Raw genomic sequence first — 20,790 nt, forward strand, 5'->3', positions numbered from 1 at the left:
GTCCAGCACCCTCAGCGCTTTCCGCATCTTGTGGTGCAATATTTATGAAAAAGTGTGAGCTCTAGGGTAGATCAGGGCATAAAAAGGCTAAGGATATTAGGGCAGGGTAGGATTAAAAATGTGAAGCCTGTCTTCTCTATATTATTTTTTCCTGAAATGCTCATTCTTGCCACAGATTCAGCAGCCACATGCAGCTGCTTGGGTCACCTCTACCACCGTGGAAGTGAAATTTCCTTCCTTCCCCACAGTCAGGAAGACATGAAAGCAGTTATTCAGTAGGAGACCAAACATCTTACAAGGAACGGAAAGCGAAAGAAGACACTGCCTTCATAACTAAATAGATAAGTCTGGGGGAAGAAAAAACATTACTGGAGTACAAGGATTTTTTGCAAATTCTGCATTTTGACGTTCCATGAAGCATTGCCCTACTGCTTTAAATAGTAATCTTTTAATTTATATCTTATTAATATGATCTTATCACAAGTTTAAATGCTCCTGCAGCCCCCAAGATGTTGTAAAAGAATAGCAAAGAACATGACTGGCATACAACATGGTGTCCTCCACCAGCAGTCCTAGAAGGCAGATGAGATGAGAACACTAAACCCATTACTAAGTAACAACTATAATGTTTTAATAAATAACTTTATGGAGAATTTGAGTAAGACCTTCTACCTATCACAAGTCTTCAGTATCATACCTCAAAGTCCCCAAAACATTGTCAGAGAGTTTGTGAGAAGTGAGGTGGGCACAGGTGCCCCTGCAAATGACAGGTCCCACCAGGCCATGCCAAACACGGTTACAGACTTGAGCCCCTTAACAAAGCATTCACCCTACCATAATTAAGAAAACTCATTTATACTAACCATTATGATGAAAATTATGTTGCAAAACCCATCTAATTGAAAGTATAGTAACACTCATCAACTCAATTCAACACATGCAGAGAATTAAATTAAGGCCATTAATTAATTAACACATTAATTAAGTGGTAGTGTGTTAGTAAGGGGGTAAATTTCTACACTGGGCAATCATAGCAGATCCTTACTCTTTTGGTCTCTGGTTAAAAAGGGACCGCATTCCCAGAACCACTTTAATCAACATCATCTCTCCCCCTCCCCCCCTCCCCTCCTCCCCCCCAAATGAGTGTATTTTGTTTGTCCATGTGTTTCTCAGCAAGAGGCGAGGCTGCAGTGCAGTACTAATGGGAAAAAGCCAATAAATGTAATAAGGTAGCACTGGTCTATAATTCAGCCCTGAGACATGAACATCCCTAGCTAAAGAAATTACAACAGAATTATATGATAGTTAAGAAGTAGGTATAATTTGATTATAGTAGAGAGATTAGTAGATATAATTTGAGTATACACAGGGATTCCTATTAATTTCTGCTCACTTGTATTGTTTTTAACCTGCATAACTCTGTGGTATCACATTTAAGCTTTCCCTTGTCTGTATATTGCTTAGGACAATGGAACCCTGCTCTACAGTCACAACCCCTGGGTAATACTATAACCTAAATTATCATCATCATCATTCAGATTGAATTAAGAGGTTTGGAAAGAATATGCATCTAGGGAGGAATCTCCAGACCAGTCTTGCTTAGATCATTACTGATAGCTATAATGAGAAGGGCAGTGGAAAATTTGCTTTGAAGTATTCAGGAGCCTGGAAGGACTGCACTAATAACCTGGTCAATAATCATGATACAGCAAAGATACAGTGATCTGTGCTGTTCTACAGGGGGGCAACTCCAAGAAAGGATGAATTTCATGTTCTCCCACACCTCTCATTTAATTATCAGATGAGATTCTCAGAAAGAATTTAAACGAGTTTCTGGCTTACAGTCCTTTGAAAATCAAAGGGAGCTGTATTAGGCTGAAAGCTACTTTTCCCAAAAGCCTAAATATATAAGAATCCAGCTTTTCAAGATTATATATAAACATGACCATCATCCCTGGGTTTAGCAGTGTTTGGGAAAATGTTGTACTTAATCTACCCACATCTACCTACACAAGATCTTATTGAACTCCTTGGAGAGTTCACCCACAGCCAGATCAGACCCTCAGCATTTGTATCTAGAGTAGGGAAGTAATACCAACAAAGCCCAAATTTCAGTCATGCAAGTCCAGCAAAATTCATTTAGAGGCTGCTATTTTTATCAAGGCTTCTCCCTCTGTAATCCCCAGTAGCAATGCAATGAGCAAGCTGCTATATGGACTCAGCCTCCTTTTGAATATTAAATTACTGAAGTTCAGAAGAATTAATTAGTATCTCACCTACTTACCATCTTCCAGTGATGCCTCAGCTATTATGGCACTACTTTACAAGCAATTTCAGCTTAATTGAATACCTTAAGTAAAACCTGGGTTCCAATTGCTAGAATAATCCCCATTAAGATAATTGTAACTGAGTTATACTAAGTTATAAATAAATAAATAAATAAAGGTGATAAGTACATGCTGCGATACCAGGTTTACAGCAAGACACTAGTTTATTCACCTCTGGTATTACCACACTGTCAAAAGCTGTATGTTTAAGTAACAGTGCAGATACACCAATGGGCATGAACAGTTAAAAGAATTAAAGTCAAAGGAAGCTGTCAGTAAAACATCAGCTCCCAAACTTTTCAAATACCTCTTTGCTGGTTTAATAGTTTGTGCCTCTTTTCCCCAGACATATGTACCGTATATACCTTTAGCTATTGAATGGAAACCACTGTTCTCACAGTCCCTCACACTTAAGTATTTGTGAAATATGTTTTCCTATAAAACCCCTGTATCAAACTCCAACAGCAGAGAGCTAGTCTTGCCCATCTCTTGCCTCTTTCATTTTAGCTCTGGGTAAATAGTACATTCTTTATATGGAAGAAAGAAACCAAAAAGAAAGGAGAATAAGAGGGAGACAGGAAAAAAAAAAAAAAAAAAAAAAAAAAAAAAAAAGGATGAAGCCTGGATTTCATTTTGCTCAGGCTCTGTACCCCACTGCAAATTGACTCAGATTTCTCCCACTTTGAGATAATGACCTGCCATCGCAACTCAGCTGTTGAGTCATTCCACTTCAACAAAGAAGCATGAAAACAAAAGGTTCCATGATAAAGCCAGTACAGGAAAAGTTATGGAATGCCATAGATACACATTCCCGGTGGCTCTACAGCCCAGCTGACCACACAGAGTTTTTAAGTCATTCTGGTAATGATACAAATAAATCTGTACTGGGAAATGTATCTACCCTGCTTCTCCGCAGCTAGTGTCAGAAGGCAAAGCACGGACGCATACAGTCCTCTTAAAGGTTAAATGTGGAATTTCCCAGTAGGCATAGTGCTGAAGGAGAATACAGGAAGCAAATTAAGTTTTTCACAGGAATCCCAACATTTCATTTTAAAAATAGTAATGAAATGCTGATGCTGTAGCACTTTTCTCAATACTTTTTTTTTTTCCCCCCACTGAGTTTAGAAACATAAATACTGATGCTTTGCTTTGCTGGTTGATCTCTACCTTTGTCTACACATGCAGCTCCACTTCTTCAGTAGTGTTTGAGGTGCAAGTGTTTAGTAGTCCCTGTGGCCTAGTTTACACTCTGAAATAGAGACAGGATTAAAATTCATCAATCCTGATGTCTGTCTGTATGAGTGCATAGGTCACTAGCATTTTCAGCAATGGTAACCTGTCTTGGCTAGTTCGACTGAGATTGCTTGAGCTAGTTTTTCCAGACATTCTCTGGCATTACAGCTATTAGTAGAGCACAAGCAATGCAGAAGCAGCCCTGTCTGCACTAATTCCTACTTTCTTTAACTAAATATCAACATCTCCAGCATACTGAAAAAAGTAATACAAAGCAGAAGTCAAATTATGAACATAATAATTAGGAAAATAGCCCAGTTTGAACTGAAGACTAATGCAGCAGATCTGTTGCAAAATAGTAAAGGAAGACAACTGCCTAATGACTGCTAGAGAGGAAACAGCAGCAACTTGAATGTGAAATCAGATGCAAGTGTGGTCTTCAGAAGTTGGTTGATGTCATTAACACTCTGAGTGTTAAGTTGTTAACTTTGCGCTATTTTAGCTATTTCCCAGTAATTAATATAAGCCTTTATACTCACATGCCATGTGCTATCACTAAAAATTCTATTTCTCTGCTTGGAATTTGCTCATCTATTTGATCAAAGACACAATTTGTGACACAGACTTCAAAGTAGAAACTTTTTTATTTGTTGAAAACACCATTACTCTTTTCAGCCTTTCCAATGTCATGTTATCAATTGCAACCATTTTATTAGGTCAATTATCAGGTTTAATGAATTTTTGGCTCAGAAGCATGCAGTTCAGCTGCTAAGGACTGATCAATGCAGCAGTCCACACGGATATTTAGTATAACTGTAAAAGAAGGAAGGCTTTGGAAAGAAAAAAATAAACTATTTATATTTATTTGAGAACATGGTCATTTTCTGCATGATACTTATTAACCTAATAAGCTAACTTCTAGCCCTTATGTATAAAAAGGACATGTTCTGTTCCCATTTGGAAGATAACAGATGCAATACAAAATGCTCAAGTCTGTTGGCTGAAAAAAAATAAAAATAAATCAATTGCATCCGCCACTGCTCAGAGTTTCTGGAAGTCTCAACAGGATAAAAGCTGCCCTGAGTATTGCCATTTCAGCAGGCAACTGTGACCCACTAGTTTTGATGACATTCAAGTGCATTTCATATTCCTTTTGCTTGAGGGGAGGGGGAAACACCTTCCAGCAGTAAACAAAATCAACACAAACTGCTCATAAAGACCGTGTGTGACAATGGGGAGATAGGGAGAACCATAACTCCTATTCTCTCACAGCAGAGAAAAAGCAAAATGATCAATAAAAATGCAATTGTCTTGAACAAGAAGGGCATCAATCGTTACATGTTAACAGCTACCTGGTAGAAACTTGTACTTTGTGGGTGGCTCACAGTATTAACAAAATCCATGTGTAGGTGTAGGAATGGTTATAACAAAAGTAGGGAATAAAGACCTAAAGAAGAAATACAGGAATGGATCCTGAGTGCAATTCAGAGAAAAAGTAGCATAACAAGACTGATTAAGCATGGAAAAGACAAATAATAGCATAGGAACAGAAAAGACAGCAAAAAGTACTATGAGAGATCAATTTAGCAAACAGTGCAAATCTTAAAAAAGTCACCTGAGTCATCAAGACTGCTGACTATTTTGTGACATTTCCCAAATTGTATAAGCTTCAGTAGCACTATTGTCATTAAGAAATTATTAGAAAGCAAGTGAAATGATCTGCTGGAATAGATATATTGCAGGGAACCACATGGCAAAAGTTTTTCCATTTGAAAAATCTGAGAAGCCTCAAATAGCTATTGATATCATGATGCTACATAACAATAACCCCCAAAGTTCTTATTTAAATTAGATTCTTGGAAATAGGTGAATACTAGGCTATTCATGAAGATGTTTTTTCATCTAAATGCCAGAAATCTGTTGGGTTTTGTTTGTTTGTTTGTTTTTTCCCCCACAGCTTCACACTCCACAAAACTTTATGACAAGATGAAATAAGAGCCACAAGTAACATCAGTTTAAAGAAGAAACAAAGTATAAATTATCTTGAGCACCTCTTAGACTGCCAAGGTATTTCTCCATAAGGTTTGAAGGTTTGACTAAATCAATTCTGTCTTCTACATGCTAATGGAGGACCCACCCACAGCTTCTGGAGCTGAAAACTTCTGCTTTGTACTATTTTATTTTTTTTTTAAACCTGGTACTGAAAAAAGACAACATTTTTGATGTGTAACATCACTGGATATATAAATGCATACAGCTTCTACTGAGTGAGTGAATTACAAGGGTATTCCTCAGTGAAAAGGTATTATGGCAGTTTAATGCTTCATTTAAAATGTAGAGTATGTTCCCAAGTGTCAGTAGTAGCTGAAGTCTGACAGAAGGGCATTTCAGCTACCGAGTTCAGGGAAACAGCTGGTGTTAAAGCTGTCTGACATGTCTGAGAGAAATCCCTCCTCTTACAGTCTGACTAATAACGTCAAGATGCTTTATTGCACTTCTCATCAGCAGGTCATGAAACACTTCGGAAAGGTGGCAAACACTATTACAGATATTTTACAAGCAAACTGATATTTCTGTACTCGTAGACTCCAAGAAAGGAACTAAGAGAACACACAAATCTTACATCTGTATAATCTAGTGGTGATTCCATGGATTTATTTGCTATATTTCATTTATTTCATGTGTGGAAAAAAAAAATCACATACACACACAAACACCTTTATAATAGCACATCTCTTCTCAATTTATTTGATATTCTATGAGAATGTTATATGGGCAGTGCATCAAGTGAAAAACAACTCAGTTAATCACAGAGAGGCAAAGAGTAACTAGTTCTTTGCAAAATATTACAGAAAGACAAAAAGAAAAAAGAATTCCTGGAATCTCTCACTTTCTGTCTTGTAAGTGAGAGACTTCGCCAGAAAAATTTGCAATTTATCAGACCTTTTTCAAAACATACGACTTAGGAATAAGACTATACTTAAGGTGAAATCCATTATCTGAAAAGTATAAAAGATGTAACAGCTAATTAATACTAATGGATAAAGCACCCAGCAGATCAAGAACAGTGAGTCTCCTGAAACTGCAATTCAGATTAACATTTGAAAAGACCTGCAATACCTAGGAGGCCTTTATAAAATAAACAGTGTACATAGCCTGAAAATATTTTCAAATTCCTTTGAAAATTTCTTTCTTTATTCTTCAGGCAAATCTAACAACATATAATGGGCTGGTAGATATGGTCAGAATTTTCTTTGCTTGTGTCCATCATGAGCCATCATTTATTTTGCCAAAAAATGAAGAATTACAAGGCCTGAGGTTTACCTTACGTTGCTGAGATTTTTCCAATTAAATCACCCACAGACAGAGGCAATGTTTTATGGTTTATTTTAAATTCTGTCACAAGCTAGAAAGATAACAAGATACTGTCTACAGCAAAATAAATCATATGGGAAGTCAGTCAGAAATCCAAGGTAAAAAAAAATAAAAATAAAAATGAAGCACACAGAACAGTGAACCTACATATGATGTCAAAAAAAAAACAAAAACTATTTTTCATTGGGACTGTAATATTTAAATTTTGCATCATTTTAGGATGTTCTTCACAATAAGACAAATATCGCAAATATGGAAGACATTTCTGCCCACATGAAATGGAGAAACAAAATATTCTTCAGAATACTAATTTGTAAGCTAATTATTTTTCTTTGAAAAGAAGTGAAATAGCATAAAAATTCAGAGCTCTTTTTGCTACTCTTCTAAGAGCAAGAACAAGCATAAGCACATTTGTGTTTTCCTTTTGTCTCTTCTTAATCTGAATGCATTTTTATATAAAAAAAAAAAAAACATAGATCACAGATACAGATCTATGATATGTGCCTATCTGCCATAACAGCAAAAGATAAGAGAAAATCAGTACACGATTAAACATGTAACAAGTGTCGTATCTTAATGAAGCAACATACTGAATATTCAGTGAAAATTCACTAACGGATATAGACTGCAGTATGGGGCTTTGCCAATAACTGCATATTAAAAAGAAGGGGGGGAAAAACAAAACAACAACAAAAACCTACCACCACTACCACAAATGTTAGGAAGCTACCAGGGCAGAGATCAAAAGTATTATTATAAGATCATTGCTACAGGGCTGAGCCACCCTAGGGCTAAAAAGATACTTCATGCAAATTAGCAATTCTTATGAAATGTAGCCAGTGTAAGCACAGGAAAGGATGCCAGATTAAATTTTAGATGGCTTGATAATATATCTATGCATACATTAATATGTCCTCTATATAACCTCAATTAATTTTGCAAGTGCAACAGAAAACTTCAGACTTCTATTCCTCACATATATCATCAGCTTCTCACAGTCCTTCATCACCCTTAGGAGCCTCTCAAATGCAGCATCCTTGATCAAGAATGAAAGCCTGTACTATGACACAGTCTCAACTATTTGTCACACCTGAACAATCAAAATTTAAACAAATTCAGCTTTATCCTCTTCCCTACATGAACCTCACCTTTAACATAGTGTTCTTCCACAGTAATTGGAACTAGGGATGTTTAGTATCTCTGAAAAATAAATGGGGTTTCTTACATGATCCCTAAAAAACCATGAGGAACTAGATTTACACAGATTGGTACACAGGCATGGTGATGCTGAAAACTGCAGCAACCAGCTTTTCCCGTGTAAGTCTGGTTCCCTGGTAGTTAGGGGTATTTAAAGACTGAAGACTTCCAAGCAACTGTCCACTTAAAACAGCTAGACTGGCCTGCTGAACACATTTTCTAATGTTGTTCTGAAGTTCTGTGCAGCAAAATCTTGACTTAGTCTACAGCTCAAGTGATCCTCTGCAACATCACTGTCTTGGACTTCATTTTTTTCATTGTGTCTGTGACCAGTGCATGACTTTGTGTTTCATACAAAATTCAGTAGTGAAGCACTCCCAGAAATGTTCAAATTGAGAAATGAAGCTATGGCCTCTGAAAGTACAGAAGTTTTGATTTTATTTTTCCAAATGTCTTTTGAACTCAATTTTTATTGAATTCATTGTAGATTCATAAAATAAGTAGCTTTTACTTAATCTACTTTTTCAGACTCAAAAAAATTATTCTTTATGACAGTTTCCAGAAAGCTCTGGAAAAGACATTTTTCACAGATTAATTAATCATCTAGGATTATCCTTAGAGCCTCTTCCCCCTTCTTTGTTAATTTGTCAAAGAAGCACGGCAACCACCATGGTAAGGTCTGACTCACACTTGCATAAGGCAGGCTTCAGAGATGAAGAAAGCTGTTTTATTAAAGACAGGAAAGGGGACATGCCAAATTCAAGCAGCCTCCACAGGAAGGACCCTCCTGAACTCAAGCAGATAAAAAGGATGATGGGAGTGCACAGAACACTCTACACACCCACCATAGGATGGGTGTTGGGAGAGACCTCGTTTGGAGAAGAAACAATGATCAAGCAACACCAGCAACACCATCTTTTCCACGCTGTATACAGAGAGTCTCAAATAATTGGTAAGATAGGGGCTTTTGCCATCATTGAGGAAAAAGATGGAATGGAATCAATGTACTGTGGTGATGGGACAAGCAAATCTCATTCTTCTGAAAACCAATTTGCACAAGTGTCATTTCATGGATAACCTTAACTTTGGACACCTCTGAGTAAATGAATTGCTCACTTGCTCCATGTGGAGGGGATTTTCCCTCTCTCCACTCAAAAGTCAGTCCACCAATTCTGACTTTCTATAAACTGCTGAGCTGTAGGAGAGCACTCTGGGGCAGCAAGAGGAAAAGGAATAGGTAAGAGTATCTCCTTCCGCTCTACAAAGTAGGGCTGTCAAAGAGGAAGCAACTGAGATGTCTGAACTTCCTTATTTAAAAATATCTTAGGCTAAGGTAATAATAGTAAATTATATGCTACTTCTTTTTGCACAGCTACCATTGACGCTTACACTCACTCCTTGCTTTGAATTAGCAAATAGAGATAGCTGGAATAGCTTGGCATTCAAAATATGCAGATAACCATGGAGATCCAAGCTCCTTATCTGTATTTTAACTCCTAGGCTTATCTAAAGAAAGGGGGATATATTTAAAACAACAAGAGATCTAATATCACAATAATAAGGTTAGAAGCCAGAGCTCTTGCTCATTTAATAAATAGTGATTAGCTCTATTCCTACATGGAAGGGAAAGAGAAAAGTATTTAATTCAGAGACAAAACATGCACTGAATTCCAGGTACAGCTGTGTTGTATTCAGACTTCCCAACATACCAGGTTTTCTGAAGACACCTAGTTTCTAACAAAGCATTTTTACTGAATTAGTGCTTTCTAAACCATGTAAGAAAAAAAAAAAAATAGCTGTGTTGAAGCTTTAGAACCTGATCAAAGGATTCTGAGCTAATCGCACCATCTAGTGTCAACGAGGGAAAATGCAAGACAACTGTTTTAAACTATATTCTTAGTATATTACACACTTATTTCTTAAGTAGACTAATAAAATGCAATTTACTCACCGCTAAAAATTTCAAAGAACATTTATCATCATAATATGTCAACTCTCTCTTCCAAAACACTGGTGAAAAGTTAGCATTTTCCCCAAATGTTAATACAGCTACATAACCAATAAGTTCCTTTTAAACTTCTGTGTTTGACATTCAAAGTTGCTGAAGCAGTTGTAAATTTTATCCTCTCCATGCTAATAGGTAGATCAACCTTTAACAGAAGCTTGAAGCTTTCTAAAATTAAGCACTTCCAGCACTAAGTTGAGTGTACGGGAAATGTTACCCAACAGTAGTAAAAGTTAACGTGAAAATTTGAAGTTACAGAAGTAAAAGTCATATTGAAAAGCACCCTTTCCAGCACAACTGTTTCAGCACTACTGTGTTTTTTCTAGCACAACTGTTCTTACTTTTAATCTTCCAAAAGGAAGTAATCTGGCTAGTGTATGCTACAGTGTAGGGACTTGAAAGACAACAAATATGTAACATCAGTAACAGAAACCCTATTCAGAAACATTCCCAAACAATATTTATCACAATCAGCACCTGGGTGTCTCAAAGAGATTTTCATAATGGCTGACAATCAGATTTTGGATTATTCAGCACACAAAACTGCTGAGATGTTATTAAAGAAAAACACTTTAGTAGTTTGGTATTTAACAAAAAAAAGTCCTTTTGCAGTACCCAAGAGAGACCAGATCCACTAGGATGATTCTGGACTACATAAAAGAACATAATCCAGAATATGAACCTACAGCCAAATTCTTTACTATTTTGTACGCAGAACTTGGAATCAAATTTAAGATGTATCTGTACTGTGCAGCATGTTAACATATCAGGCATTTATATTCACTTGTCTTCATAAAGATGGGCTCAATCTCTCTCTCCTGGGAGCTAGAAAGTCTTTCAAGAATCCCTGGGACGTTTTGTTTACAGATATACACAATGGTATAGACAGGTCCATAGTTAAACTGCTGGCACATTTTTCCAACAAACCTTTTAAAAGCAGTGTTTGGCATTTTTCTGGAAAGACACGCTGTGGGTTGAGGGGCAGTATGCTCCAGATTTAGCCATTATTCAGTGCAGCCATGTTTGTGCAATACTGCTGAGAAAAAAATGGAATACTGAAGAACATCAGGGCACAGGATGGAAATCACATAATTCAAAAAGACAACAACCTAGGGTTTTGGACAGTTGGGAAAGACGTTTCTCAAATAGGCAGAAATCATTGTGACAAAAGCTTCTGAAGGGGTATTTCCATCAACTACCAGAAACAAAACTGACTCCAAAGTAGACATTTCAGATAGACAGTGTACTACAATGTAGCTCTAGCAGAAGGTTTACTCCAACCTCCTGAGCTAATTCTCTACAGAAGGGTAAAAGACAGGTCAAAGACTGCATGAGAAAGAAAGCAGAAACCTCACAGCCATCTAAAGAGATAAATTACTAAATCTAGAGTAAGTGGCAGGCACAAGACACTACAGCCACTGTGAACCTGAGGGAAAGATGTAAAAAGAACATAGTCAAAGTCTGAAATCCTCAGGCTCTGGGAATCCTCAGGCTCTGGGAATCCTCAGGCTCTGGGAATCCTCAGGCTCTCTTGCAGGAGATAGTGTTTACCAAAAGGAAACACTGCATAGCTCCTCTCCTCCCTCCTCTTCAGGAAACAGCTGCAGACAACAACTTTCTGCTATCATAGGAATGCGTTAGGCTGGGAGCTCTTTTAAGGCAACTGCAGATGTCTGAGGATACCCTTCACCTGACAACAATATGCTTTTTATCATTGTTGCTACATTATCAGCTTGGATCATGCATACTTGGATGCTTGAAGGTCTCTACCTGTAAAACCAAATATTATCCAATTTTTACTTTCATGAATAAGAAGCACCACCATAATCCTAATATTCAAAGAGCCCAAAGGATCAGGGATGTTTTCCTTCCAGTCAATAAATTGTTTTGTCTTTGGTTGTTCCCTGAGTTTACACTGAGGCCACATGGAGGTAATCTCTTCCAAACAACTAAATTAATCTATTTCTGCATAAGAAGATGTATCACAACTTGCTACCAGTGGTTTCTGCAGTAGATGTTGGATAGACAATGTGTAAATCTGCTAAAACATGAAAAAGCAAACTACGTACAAACTACACACAGAAACAACAGGAACAGCATACAAAGATTACTTCATATGGTTGTTCTAAGAAAGCTTGATGATCACCAACTGAATTAACATCAGTCTTTAATAACAAATATTTCCTTTCACTTGTAACCACACTGTAATCACTCCACTAGGTAAGCAATCCACATTTTGGGTACCAGAAACAGCAAAGCCCATTTGCCTTGTTTGCTGCTTGGTTAAATACCTGAACAAAATCCATTTCCCAGAACGTCACCACCTCTTCTAAAACTACTCTCCTTTTCTTACCCCCCCCCCTCCTTTTATTACCCCTCCAGAAGACCAGAAGAAAACAAGTAATACAAAAACTATCACACACCTATCATTAAAGAAGCTTTAGGAACATCTTCAAACTATTGCAGTCTTATTTAAAAGCAAATTTTCAGAAATGGAATTCCTTTTGATTAATATATGGGCTCACCATTAACAGAAGCATTTTTCCTCAGCCAAATTTATCAGAGGACACTCACACAATCTGTATTTTATAGATTTACCTTAGTTAACAGAGATGTCTCTACATCTACATCACCCTGAATCACAACAAAATCCACAGAAAACATAAAGTGCTTGAGTCGTAAAGATCTGAGTAGTGGCAAATGAGCTCCCTTGTCATGCCATATCTTATGACTTTGATGTAGCTTTGATGTGAAAAACAGTATTCCATCAGATGTTATATTTACAGTATTTATTTATTTTTTTCATTTTATGAGGACAATCGGGAAGGGAAGTCTGCCATTCCAGAACACAAGCTTTGCCAACTAAACCATCACCAGTTGCAATATAGACCAGACTTAAAAACCTGACATGGGACAATCAATCTGTACTGATACTTGCAAAATGCAACTTGTTTGTTTGCACAACAAAGTAAGTTTCTCAAGGTCTTCATGACATACATTTTCTCATGGTGGAGGACCAAAGCCACAGTAAATCCTACCTTCAAAGGAGAAATGTGTGACTGTAAGACATATCCGTGGACATTCTCTATTTGAGACAAGTTCTTCTCTGACACATGAACAAGCTCTGGGCCTCTCACTTCATGGGTTAATCGAGGCAGGGTATGATCATGTGGAACATCCTCATCTTGATAGCGGTATTTCTAGGGAAAAAAAAAAAAAAAAAAAGAAAAAAGGATTAAAAGGGAGAACAAATATGCTTTAAGGAAGCAATGCACATGTATTAATGCAAATATGGTATATAAGATGAACTATTTGTATTTCCTACTCTGTTCTAGAAAGAATACTTCATTCTGTTTTTAACACTTCTTCAAAAAGAGAAAGAGTGGCATTATCATGCTGATACACAGAACTTTTACCTTCAGATAGACAGCTGAGAAGATGTATTGGCAAGCAATAATACTGAAAACAAAGTTGTCGATCTGCTGAGCTGTTGTGCCAGCTCACGTTTCACACCCTCACATTAATAATTGCACTTATGTAGCTTTTTCTCTGTAAAATATTTGAGTCATTCTCCATTCACCACAGCATACTGTAATGCTAGAGAACACACATGCACCTCCACAGAGTTATGGGCATGGCAAAACTCTGCAGTAAAACATTTTCCCCTTATCCTGTAGGCCAAGTGCAGTGTGAGGTATTTTTAACTTCCTGCTCTGCAGAGCAGTAACATAGGAGACATAGGAAGTAAGCAGCTTGTCCAATACAAAAAAAAACAAAACTCGTACAAGAAGCAATGTAACTCTAACCCTAAAAATTAAATTAAGTGACCAGACCTCTAGGTGCCCAATCACAGAGACCCCCAACCCCTAACTGAATGGGCTCAGCCATGTCCTGAGGTGGGTCTGTGTGGAACTGGCTGTGTCCAGCCCAGGCAGCCCCAGCCTCTCTTCACAGAGCCTGGCCAGCACCTTGTGTTCTACACTCAGTACGCATACACAAAGCACTTTTTGAGGGAAAAGACTACAGAATGGCTAATGTGAGGGGTATGATTTCACGTTACACATGGTGCTGGTGGAGGACATGGTGACAGTACAGCAGGGAACACGAGGAGGAGACCAGAATACAGATTAGATAGGGAATCATAAGTCTTTGGCACAGAGAGTGTTTAGTGCTATTCTACGTGTTTTCAGCTGAAAGCTGCATGCTAAATATTGAATGAACAGAATCAAAGACTAAAGGAAAGACAAAATCTAGGACTTATTTGAATAGCCAGAACAAACACACAGAGGACTCTCAAGTTCAGGTATGCTCAGAAGGACTTTACAAAGCAGACTTCAGTGCTGCTCCTGGCGCTCTCTTTGAGCACCAGGCCCAGGGGTGTTGTTTCATTTACTCAGTCTTCCAAAGGAAACTGTCCCGATTTATTCTTGCCTTCACTCTGATACATGGAATTGGTTCTGCATTTGCCAACTATTTTCCAAATGCCTGTGTGAAATGAATTATTCTCTTTTTCCTCTCTGGGATATGCTTGCAACCCTTCACATTTTCACTTTTCTGATAACATAATTAATGAATCTATGAAATGACTGGTACCAGACAAGTAGTATTTGGGCAAGAAGCCATCAGCCTAATAGACAATACTCCAACCAATGTCACATTAAATGCTTGGCACACAAATCACTTAAGCCCCAAGCAATCAATTATTTTTTGAATTCAGTGAGTACACTTTCAATAGACACAACTACTCATAGACACCCTCTCCAAAGTGAATCATTTGTAAAACATGATTTTGATAAATAACTGCAGAATGCGAGTCATCTTTCTGTGAGATGATAAAAATGAAAATTTCCAGTGACCACTTTCAAAAGAGACAGGACAGCAATGTCTCAAGCTATAAGGAGATTTAGCTGGATCATTCATACAGCTTTACAGCACAAAAAGCTGGGTGAGGTAATGTTAAAGAGGGAACGTCTCTTCACATGCATTCGTAAGATTTTTCGCCATCACTACACTTTAGTGTAGCCATTGCATAACTGAGAGCCAAGGCATACAGTAAATTGGCTGATGACAAGCCCCGTGCTCCCAAAAAGCATAACACTTCTGTGCAGACTTTCGAGTGAAAATCTGTATTTTCTAATTAAAAAGAATATATATATATGATAACTATACTCTTCCATAACAAATTAGATAATATCCCTGTCCGTATGCCATAAACTGGGAAGCTTACAAAACAGATTTCCACTTTTCCATTTGCCCTTATCCCACCCCAGCCCGAGCCCAGTATTCTTATTACTCATGAAGTATGAACCTAGAGCATTTCTGGGTCAATCCTGTTATATGTTTGCCTCATGTTCTTAGTACCAAACTCATTGATTTTCATACATCTCTCCTCCCACATCTCCCCTCACTGAAATGCTTTCAGCTGTGAATCAAAGCAGCTTGACACAGCAAAAAGCTAGAGGTAAGGAAAGTTTCTGAGAACAGAAGGCTGAAAATACCAAATCAGAATTGCGACTTTCCTTCAGGAATGCTTTATTTGTCTCCATCTTTCTGTCCTTGAAATTACCCAGTTCCCTAGAAAACAGTATTTTCTCTAAGGGTTAATACAAATCTCTGGAGGGAAAAGCCTGATTGCACGGAAATGCTACTCTTCGTTTGACAAAAGAACAGGTGGATGTCTTATGATAATTAAATTACAAATCAGTGCCTGCTGCTGACAGGGTATTGTACACTGCCAACTAGCATCAGATATTTAAAATTCTCTGTAATTACCTATAATGGGGGAGTGGAGTGTGCTGCTGTGAATTTTTAATATGAACATGCTTTTTTATAAGAGATTGTTCTCTCTACAATGTGAGATTATTACAGCATTACTGCTCCTCACAGAGTACTGTCTAAAGGAGCATTTCTAAGGCTGTGTTTGCTACGTAGTTGTCAGCTATTTTTACAACCTACCTTTCACAGACTCATGAATGAAGATGGTTGGGAATATGTTGTTCATTTTGGGGCCAGAAAGAATTGGCTCTTACAAAAGTCCACAGTACTTTTTGTAGCTATCTTGATTTTGCTTTGCAGAAAATGCAAATAAAACGCTTCATTTTTGATCAACTCAATTTGACCCATGTCCTAAGGTGAACGTGATCTTGCTGGAATTGCCATTCAAGGACACATGTCCCTGTTCTCTGCACGGCTGGACCACACTTAAAAACATCACCCATTACTTCTGCTAGCAATAGAAGTGCTGCAAATGTGGGGAGCAAAGTGTGTTATAGGAGTCACAGGCCTCTACAACATCTTGTGAAATGAGAGCAGTCAGTCAATGGCTTTCAACCTACAGAAAGGCACCCTGACATATGTAAGACACAAAGATGAATGAATAAAGGTAAAACTGTGATGTGTCTTTTCATGCAGCTGAAGCTTTATTATAGATACAGTTGATACTCAATATACTAAATTTCTTCATTTTTATGTACAGGCAAAAATTAAAAGCATCGGCGTAGAATTTGGTTGGTCCATTTAGACAAAATTATTATTTTTTTTTAAATTTCATTAAAATATCAGTACCACCTTGTCTCGCTTTTGTTTGAGAATTTTCAGTGGTCTTCAATGTGTTGAATTTTACTGGCACTGCTCTTCAGAGGCAGTGAATTTCAATGTCATACAGATGAGTATCTTGAGAAAACAAACTTTACAATTTGCACACACAAGTCCTTGGGCATTCATCCAGTCATGAGTAGAAATAATGTTACTCATCCAACTGATTGCAAATGAGCAACACAGCTTGAATTCTGAATATTTGCAATCAATCTATAGAGTAAAAAGAGAAAAAAAAAGTACTCTTCTCATTATATAAAATGGAAGAAATCACAGTCTGCTTGCCAAGACTGTGGAAGTAGATTAAGAAGCCTAAATCATTGAATAATTATACTTATTGTGAATGACTTGCTCTTTTGCGTATCAAGTAGATTTCTAACAAGCTTGTCACTGTATCACAGCAATACCTTTCATCCAAGAAGCCCAAAGAGCTTTACAAGTGCTAGTCAAGTCTGATAACATCCTGTTGGAAAAAAGTATGTGCATCATCTAAAGGTGGGTAAAATTAGGCACAGAAATACAACTTGCTCAAGGTCACAAAAAGAGTCAGTTAGGCAGTGGTAGAACTCACATTTTTCTATTCTGCTCTTCTAAGCTTAATGCAACTATAGTGATGTTAATAAGCATAATTAATAATAATAATACAGTTGTAGTAGGTTGTCTAATGCCAATTTATTTTACTTTTAGTGATTTCCCCTCACCGAAGGTTCCAGGAGACGGCAGACTTTCTAAGGTCAGGAATTAGGTTTTCTCTGCATCAATGTAATAGCTAGCAGTCCTTTGTGCTGTTTATATTGTGTTATCTCTCAGAAACCAATAGTGATTTTTAGAGGACAAGAGGTTTCCTGTAAGAACCAAATTGTTTTACAGAAGGGACACTATCAGCACTGAATACTGAGAACTTGCATGATTTTTATATTCAGTACAGAAAGAAGTTCCTTTTTTTTTTCAGGAGGGAAAAATTAATAAACAAATAAAAGCAAATACATGATTTCTTGTCTCAGTTTACTGAAATAAGAAAGTATTTGCCCATTATAGGTAATTTTCATTAAAAAAAAAAAAAAAAATTCAGAGTATGGAATGTTTTACAATAGTATCCTTACCTGTTTTTGAATCTCTAAATATTTGTGTTTTGTTCTGTTTCACTATGAAGAAGATATTAAACGGTTGTTAGCCAAATCACCTTTCTTGTTAGCTGGATGTAGTTGCACCTTTCGCTCACAAGATGGCACAATAACCATCGAGTTAAAGCATGTTTTCACATCTAATGATAAAGTACTGCAGGAAAAAATAAGGAGCTATGCAATGTCAAAAAGCTGCAGGTAAGTTTTTATTTTGAACTGACCTGGTACAATATTAGGGAAAAAAAAAAAAAAAAAAAAAAAAAAGACTGCAATCTTTTATACTAAGTACATATAAACAGGTTATAATCATACACAAAGCTGGCAGCTAGAGAAAAATGTAATAATCATATAAGCATCAAAAATTAAAAGCAACTAGGAACCTGTTGGTTTTTGAAGGCTTTAGCATGAACAAAAACACTATGTATTGACAAGATTGAGACTAGCCCAGAATGCTGCATTCCTCAAGGAATTCTAAATCCTAATTAAAACCGCCTGCATGCAAATCTGTACCATGAGGTATTCAGCTCCATATGCTGCATCACATTTTGGACCTGTTAACAGCATCAGTTTAGCCCTCTGGAGGTTGCTAGTTGCTATCCAATAATTTAAAATAGATTTTTAACTTGAAGCACCAGTATAAAAAAAGACAATCTTAGAGGGTGTCTTTGCTAGTATTAAATGATGAATGTGGCTGCAGACTATAAAATTCAGTAACTGTTCAAAAAAAAAAAATAAAAATAGATAAACAATCACTATTTGCTGGACTAAGCGAAGCAAAAAAACGATGTGGGTGAAACCACACAGTTTTTCAGCATCAGGCTGTAGCCACTTCTTCATCCCTTTTGTCCTGCAATAACTTCACTTGCATACCCCTTTCTACAGTTTTCAACTCTTCCTCACAAAATATTCCTTTTCTGATATGTCCATGTTCCCACAACCACTACAAAAAGTCCTCATGCCTCGTTAGCTTCCTCCTCCATGCCTCCTTTCCCCCTGCAGTTTCCTGCGCAGCCCTTCATGTGCTCCCATTCCATTCCCTGATCCCCCCCCCATCTCTGCTGCTTCAGTCCCCCAGCATGGAAGCACTAAGCCTCACAAATTATTCTAATTTTCCTCACCTGAAGCACAGCTTCTGGCATAGGGCAGCCTTGCTGAGATTACTACTGAGCAATTGGAGTGATGGCAAACACCATGTCTCAGTTTCCCAGCCAACAAACTCGTGGCGGGAATGCAGCACAGCAAAATACCCTGGTTTTATATCAGAAGACTATAAAGTAATCATGTAATAAAGAAATAAGACTATTACCCCAAATGAGTGATACAGGGAAACAAACAAAAAGTATGCAACAGATAGCTTGCCCTTCTTGTTTTCTGTACCAAAAAATACAGATTTTAGTTTAGTCCAGCTTTGTCCAGCATATGGCACAACAAGCCCTTTGTGTTTTGCAGCTGAAGCCCTCACACCAGTCTTCACACCTGGGTGCCCTACTTAGTTAAATTTGCAGAAAACATAAGACTCCTCTTCCTAGTACACACTGCTGGTGGCTGCTTTAAAGTTATCCAGCTGTAGTGAATAAAAAATGCAAGTGATTTGTTTTGCACATATCTGTGTACTTATTTAAAGCTATAGCTGTGCATTTAAATTACATAATTTCTCAGTGCTCTTCTGAGCCTCTGTCAATAGGGTAACACCTACTGAATTACTCTGGACAGTAACCAAGATTGTTCCTTAACTCCACCTCCTAAATCCATTTTCCTTGTGCAGCCCTGCTCCTCCATCCTTCTCACTTGTGCTTGCAGCCTGATCAAGGCCCTTTTATTTTGTTTGAATTATGCACTTGGTGAGCTACCAGCCTCACAGATAAGTAAGTACATCAGCATTAGTGGAAGAGGTAATGCTGGAGTAAGGATAAAAAGTCAAGGAGGAGTGGTATAATTTATTGAGATAATTTTAGTGGTAAGAAAAAGATCTAAATATCACTCCTGAGTCCTCTTCTTTCTTTTGTTGGATACATACATAACCCAATGTGCTAAAGGGATTTAAAAAAAAGTCAAGGGATCTGTCTATCTGTAATGGCAAATCCAAGGAAGACTGAATTTGAGATTTTCCCAGGAAAGAGGAGGAATCACAACAAGGATGGGGCAAATGGGGATGAATACTGAAGCTCAGTTAGTAAAAACAGAAAAAAAAATGGAGAATTCCAGCATCTGCACTGCTGTGGTGTAGAAGCATACCAGTGAAAATCCTGGGGAAAGCATTTGTCTCATTTCTCTCCAGGGCTAGTTCACACAGCAGTAACTGCTCCCAGCAATTACTCCTGAGGAGGAAGAAGCCCGTGGCTCTGCAGGTGGTGGCCGTTGTGTAGACTTGCATCCAGAGCTGCTGAGAGTTATTTTAAAATTTGACTCCTTTTCTGCTCACGCATTCTTATCTCTCAGACTTCTTGTGTGTAGGTGTCCCCACTGATACTTCTGCTATTTTCTTCAGTCCCAGGTCTAAATGAAATCTAGGAGGAAAACTAGACTCTGCTTTTCATAAATTACGGCTCACTTCATAGGTTAAAATAAAGACAAAGCTTCAAAGTAAAATACTTAGTCAAGGAAGTATGATTTCTTCATAAAACCTATCACAATTACTGTGCATACAGGACACATTAAGTCCTTTGGGAATTAATTTTGCATCAAGGGACACAGAATTGTGCATCTGCTGGATTCCAGTATCATTTCTTATACATATTGGAAAATTCTGGACCAAGGCTATATAAGGAAAAAGGATGCTCTTGGGCTAAAGCAGGCAAATGCTATTTTAGACAACTATTTCTATTCCTGATTTTTGCCACAGAAGTCTTGTGTATTGCTAGGCAATTCACATAAACCAAACTTTCCCCAGGTGTGGAAATGAGATATCCTCACTTTGAAAAGTCTTGGTAGTCAC

General features: G+C 37.5%; 1 protein-coding gene across 27 annotated transcripts in view; it reads right to left on the minus strand.

The window, feature by feature from the left end:
* DLG2 (discs large MAGUK scaffold protein 2) overlaps positions 1-20,790 on the minus strand; it is a 1,027,768-nt gene that overhangs the window by 546,546 nt on the left and 460,432 nt on the right. For all 27 annotated transcript variants that reach the window (XR_011090260.1, XR_011090255.1, XM_068660895.1 and 24 more), the window contains one exon: positions 13,176-13,337. Coding sequence is in view for 25 of the 27 variants with exons in the window: in XM_068660895.1 (XP_068516996.1) it covers positions 13,176-13,337 (162 nt within the window). In the remaining 2 variants the exon portion in view is untranslated. The remainder of the gene's footprint in view (positions 1-13,175; positions 13,338-20,790) is intronic.

Source organism: Anas acuta, chromosome 1 (genome assembly GCF_963932015.1).
Source record: "Anas acuta chromosome 1, bAnaAcu1.1, whole genome shotgun sequence".
NCBI lineage: Eukaryota > Metazoa > Chordata > Aves > Anseriformes > Anatidae > Anas > Anas acuta.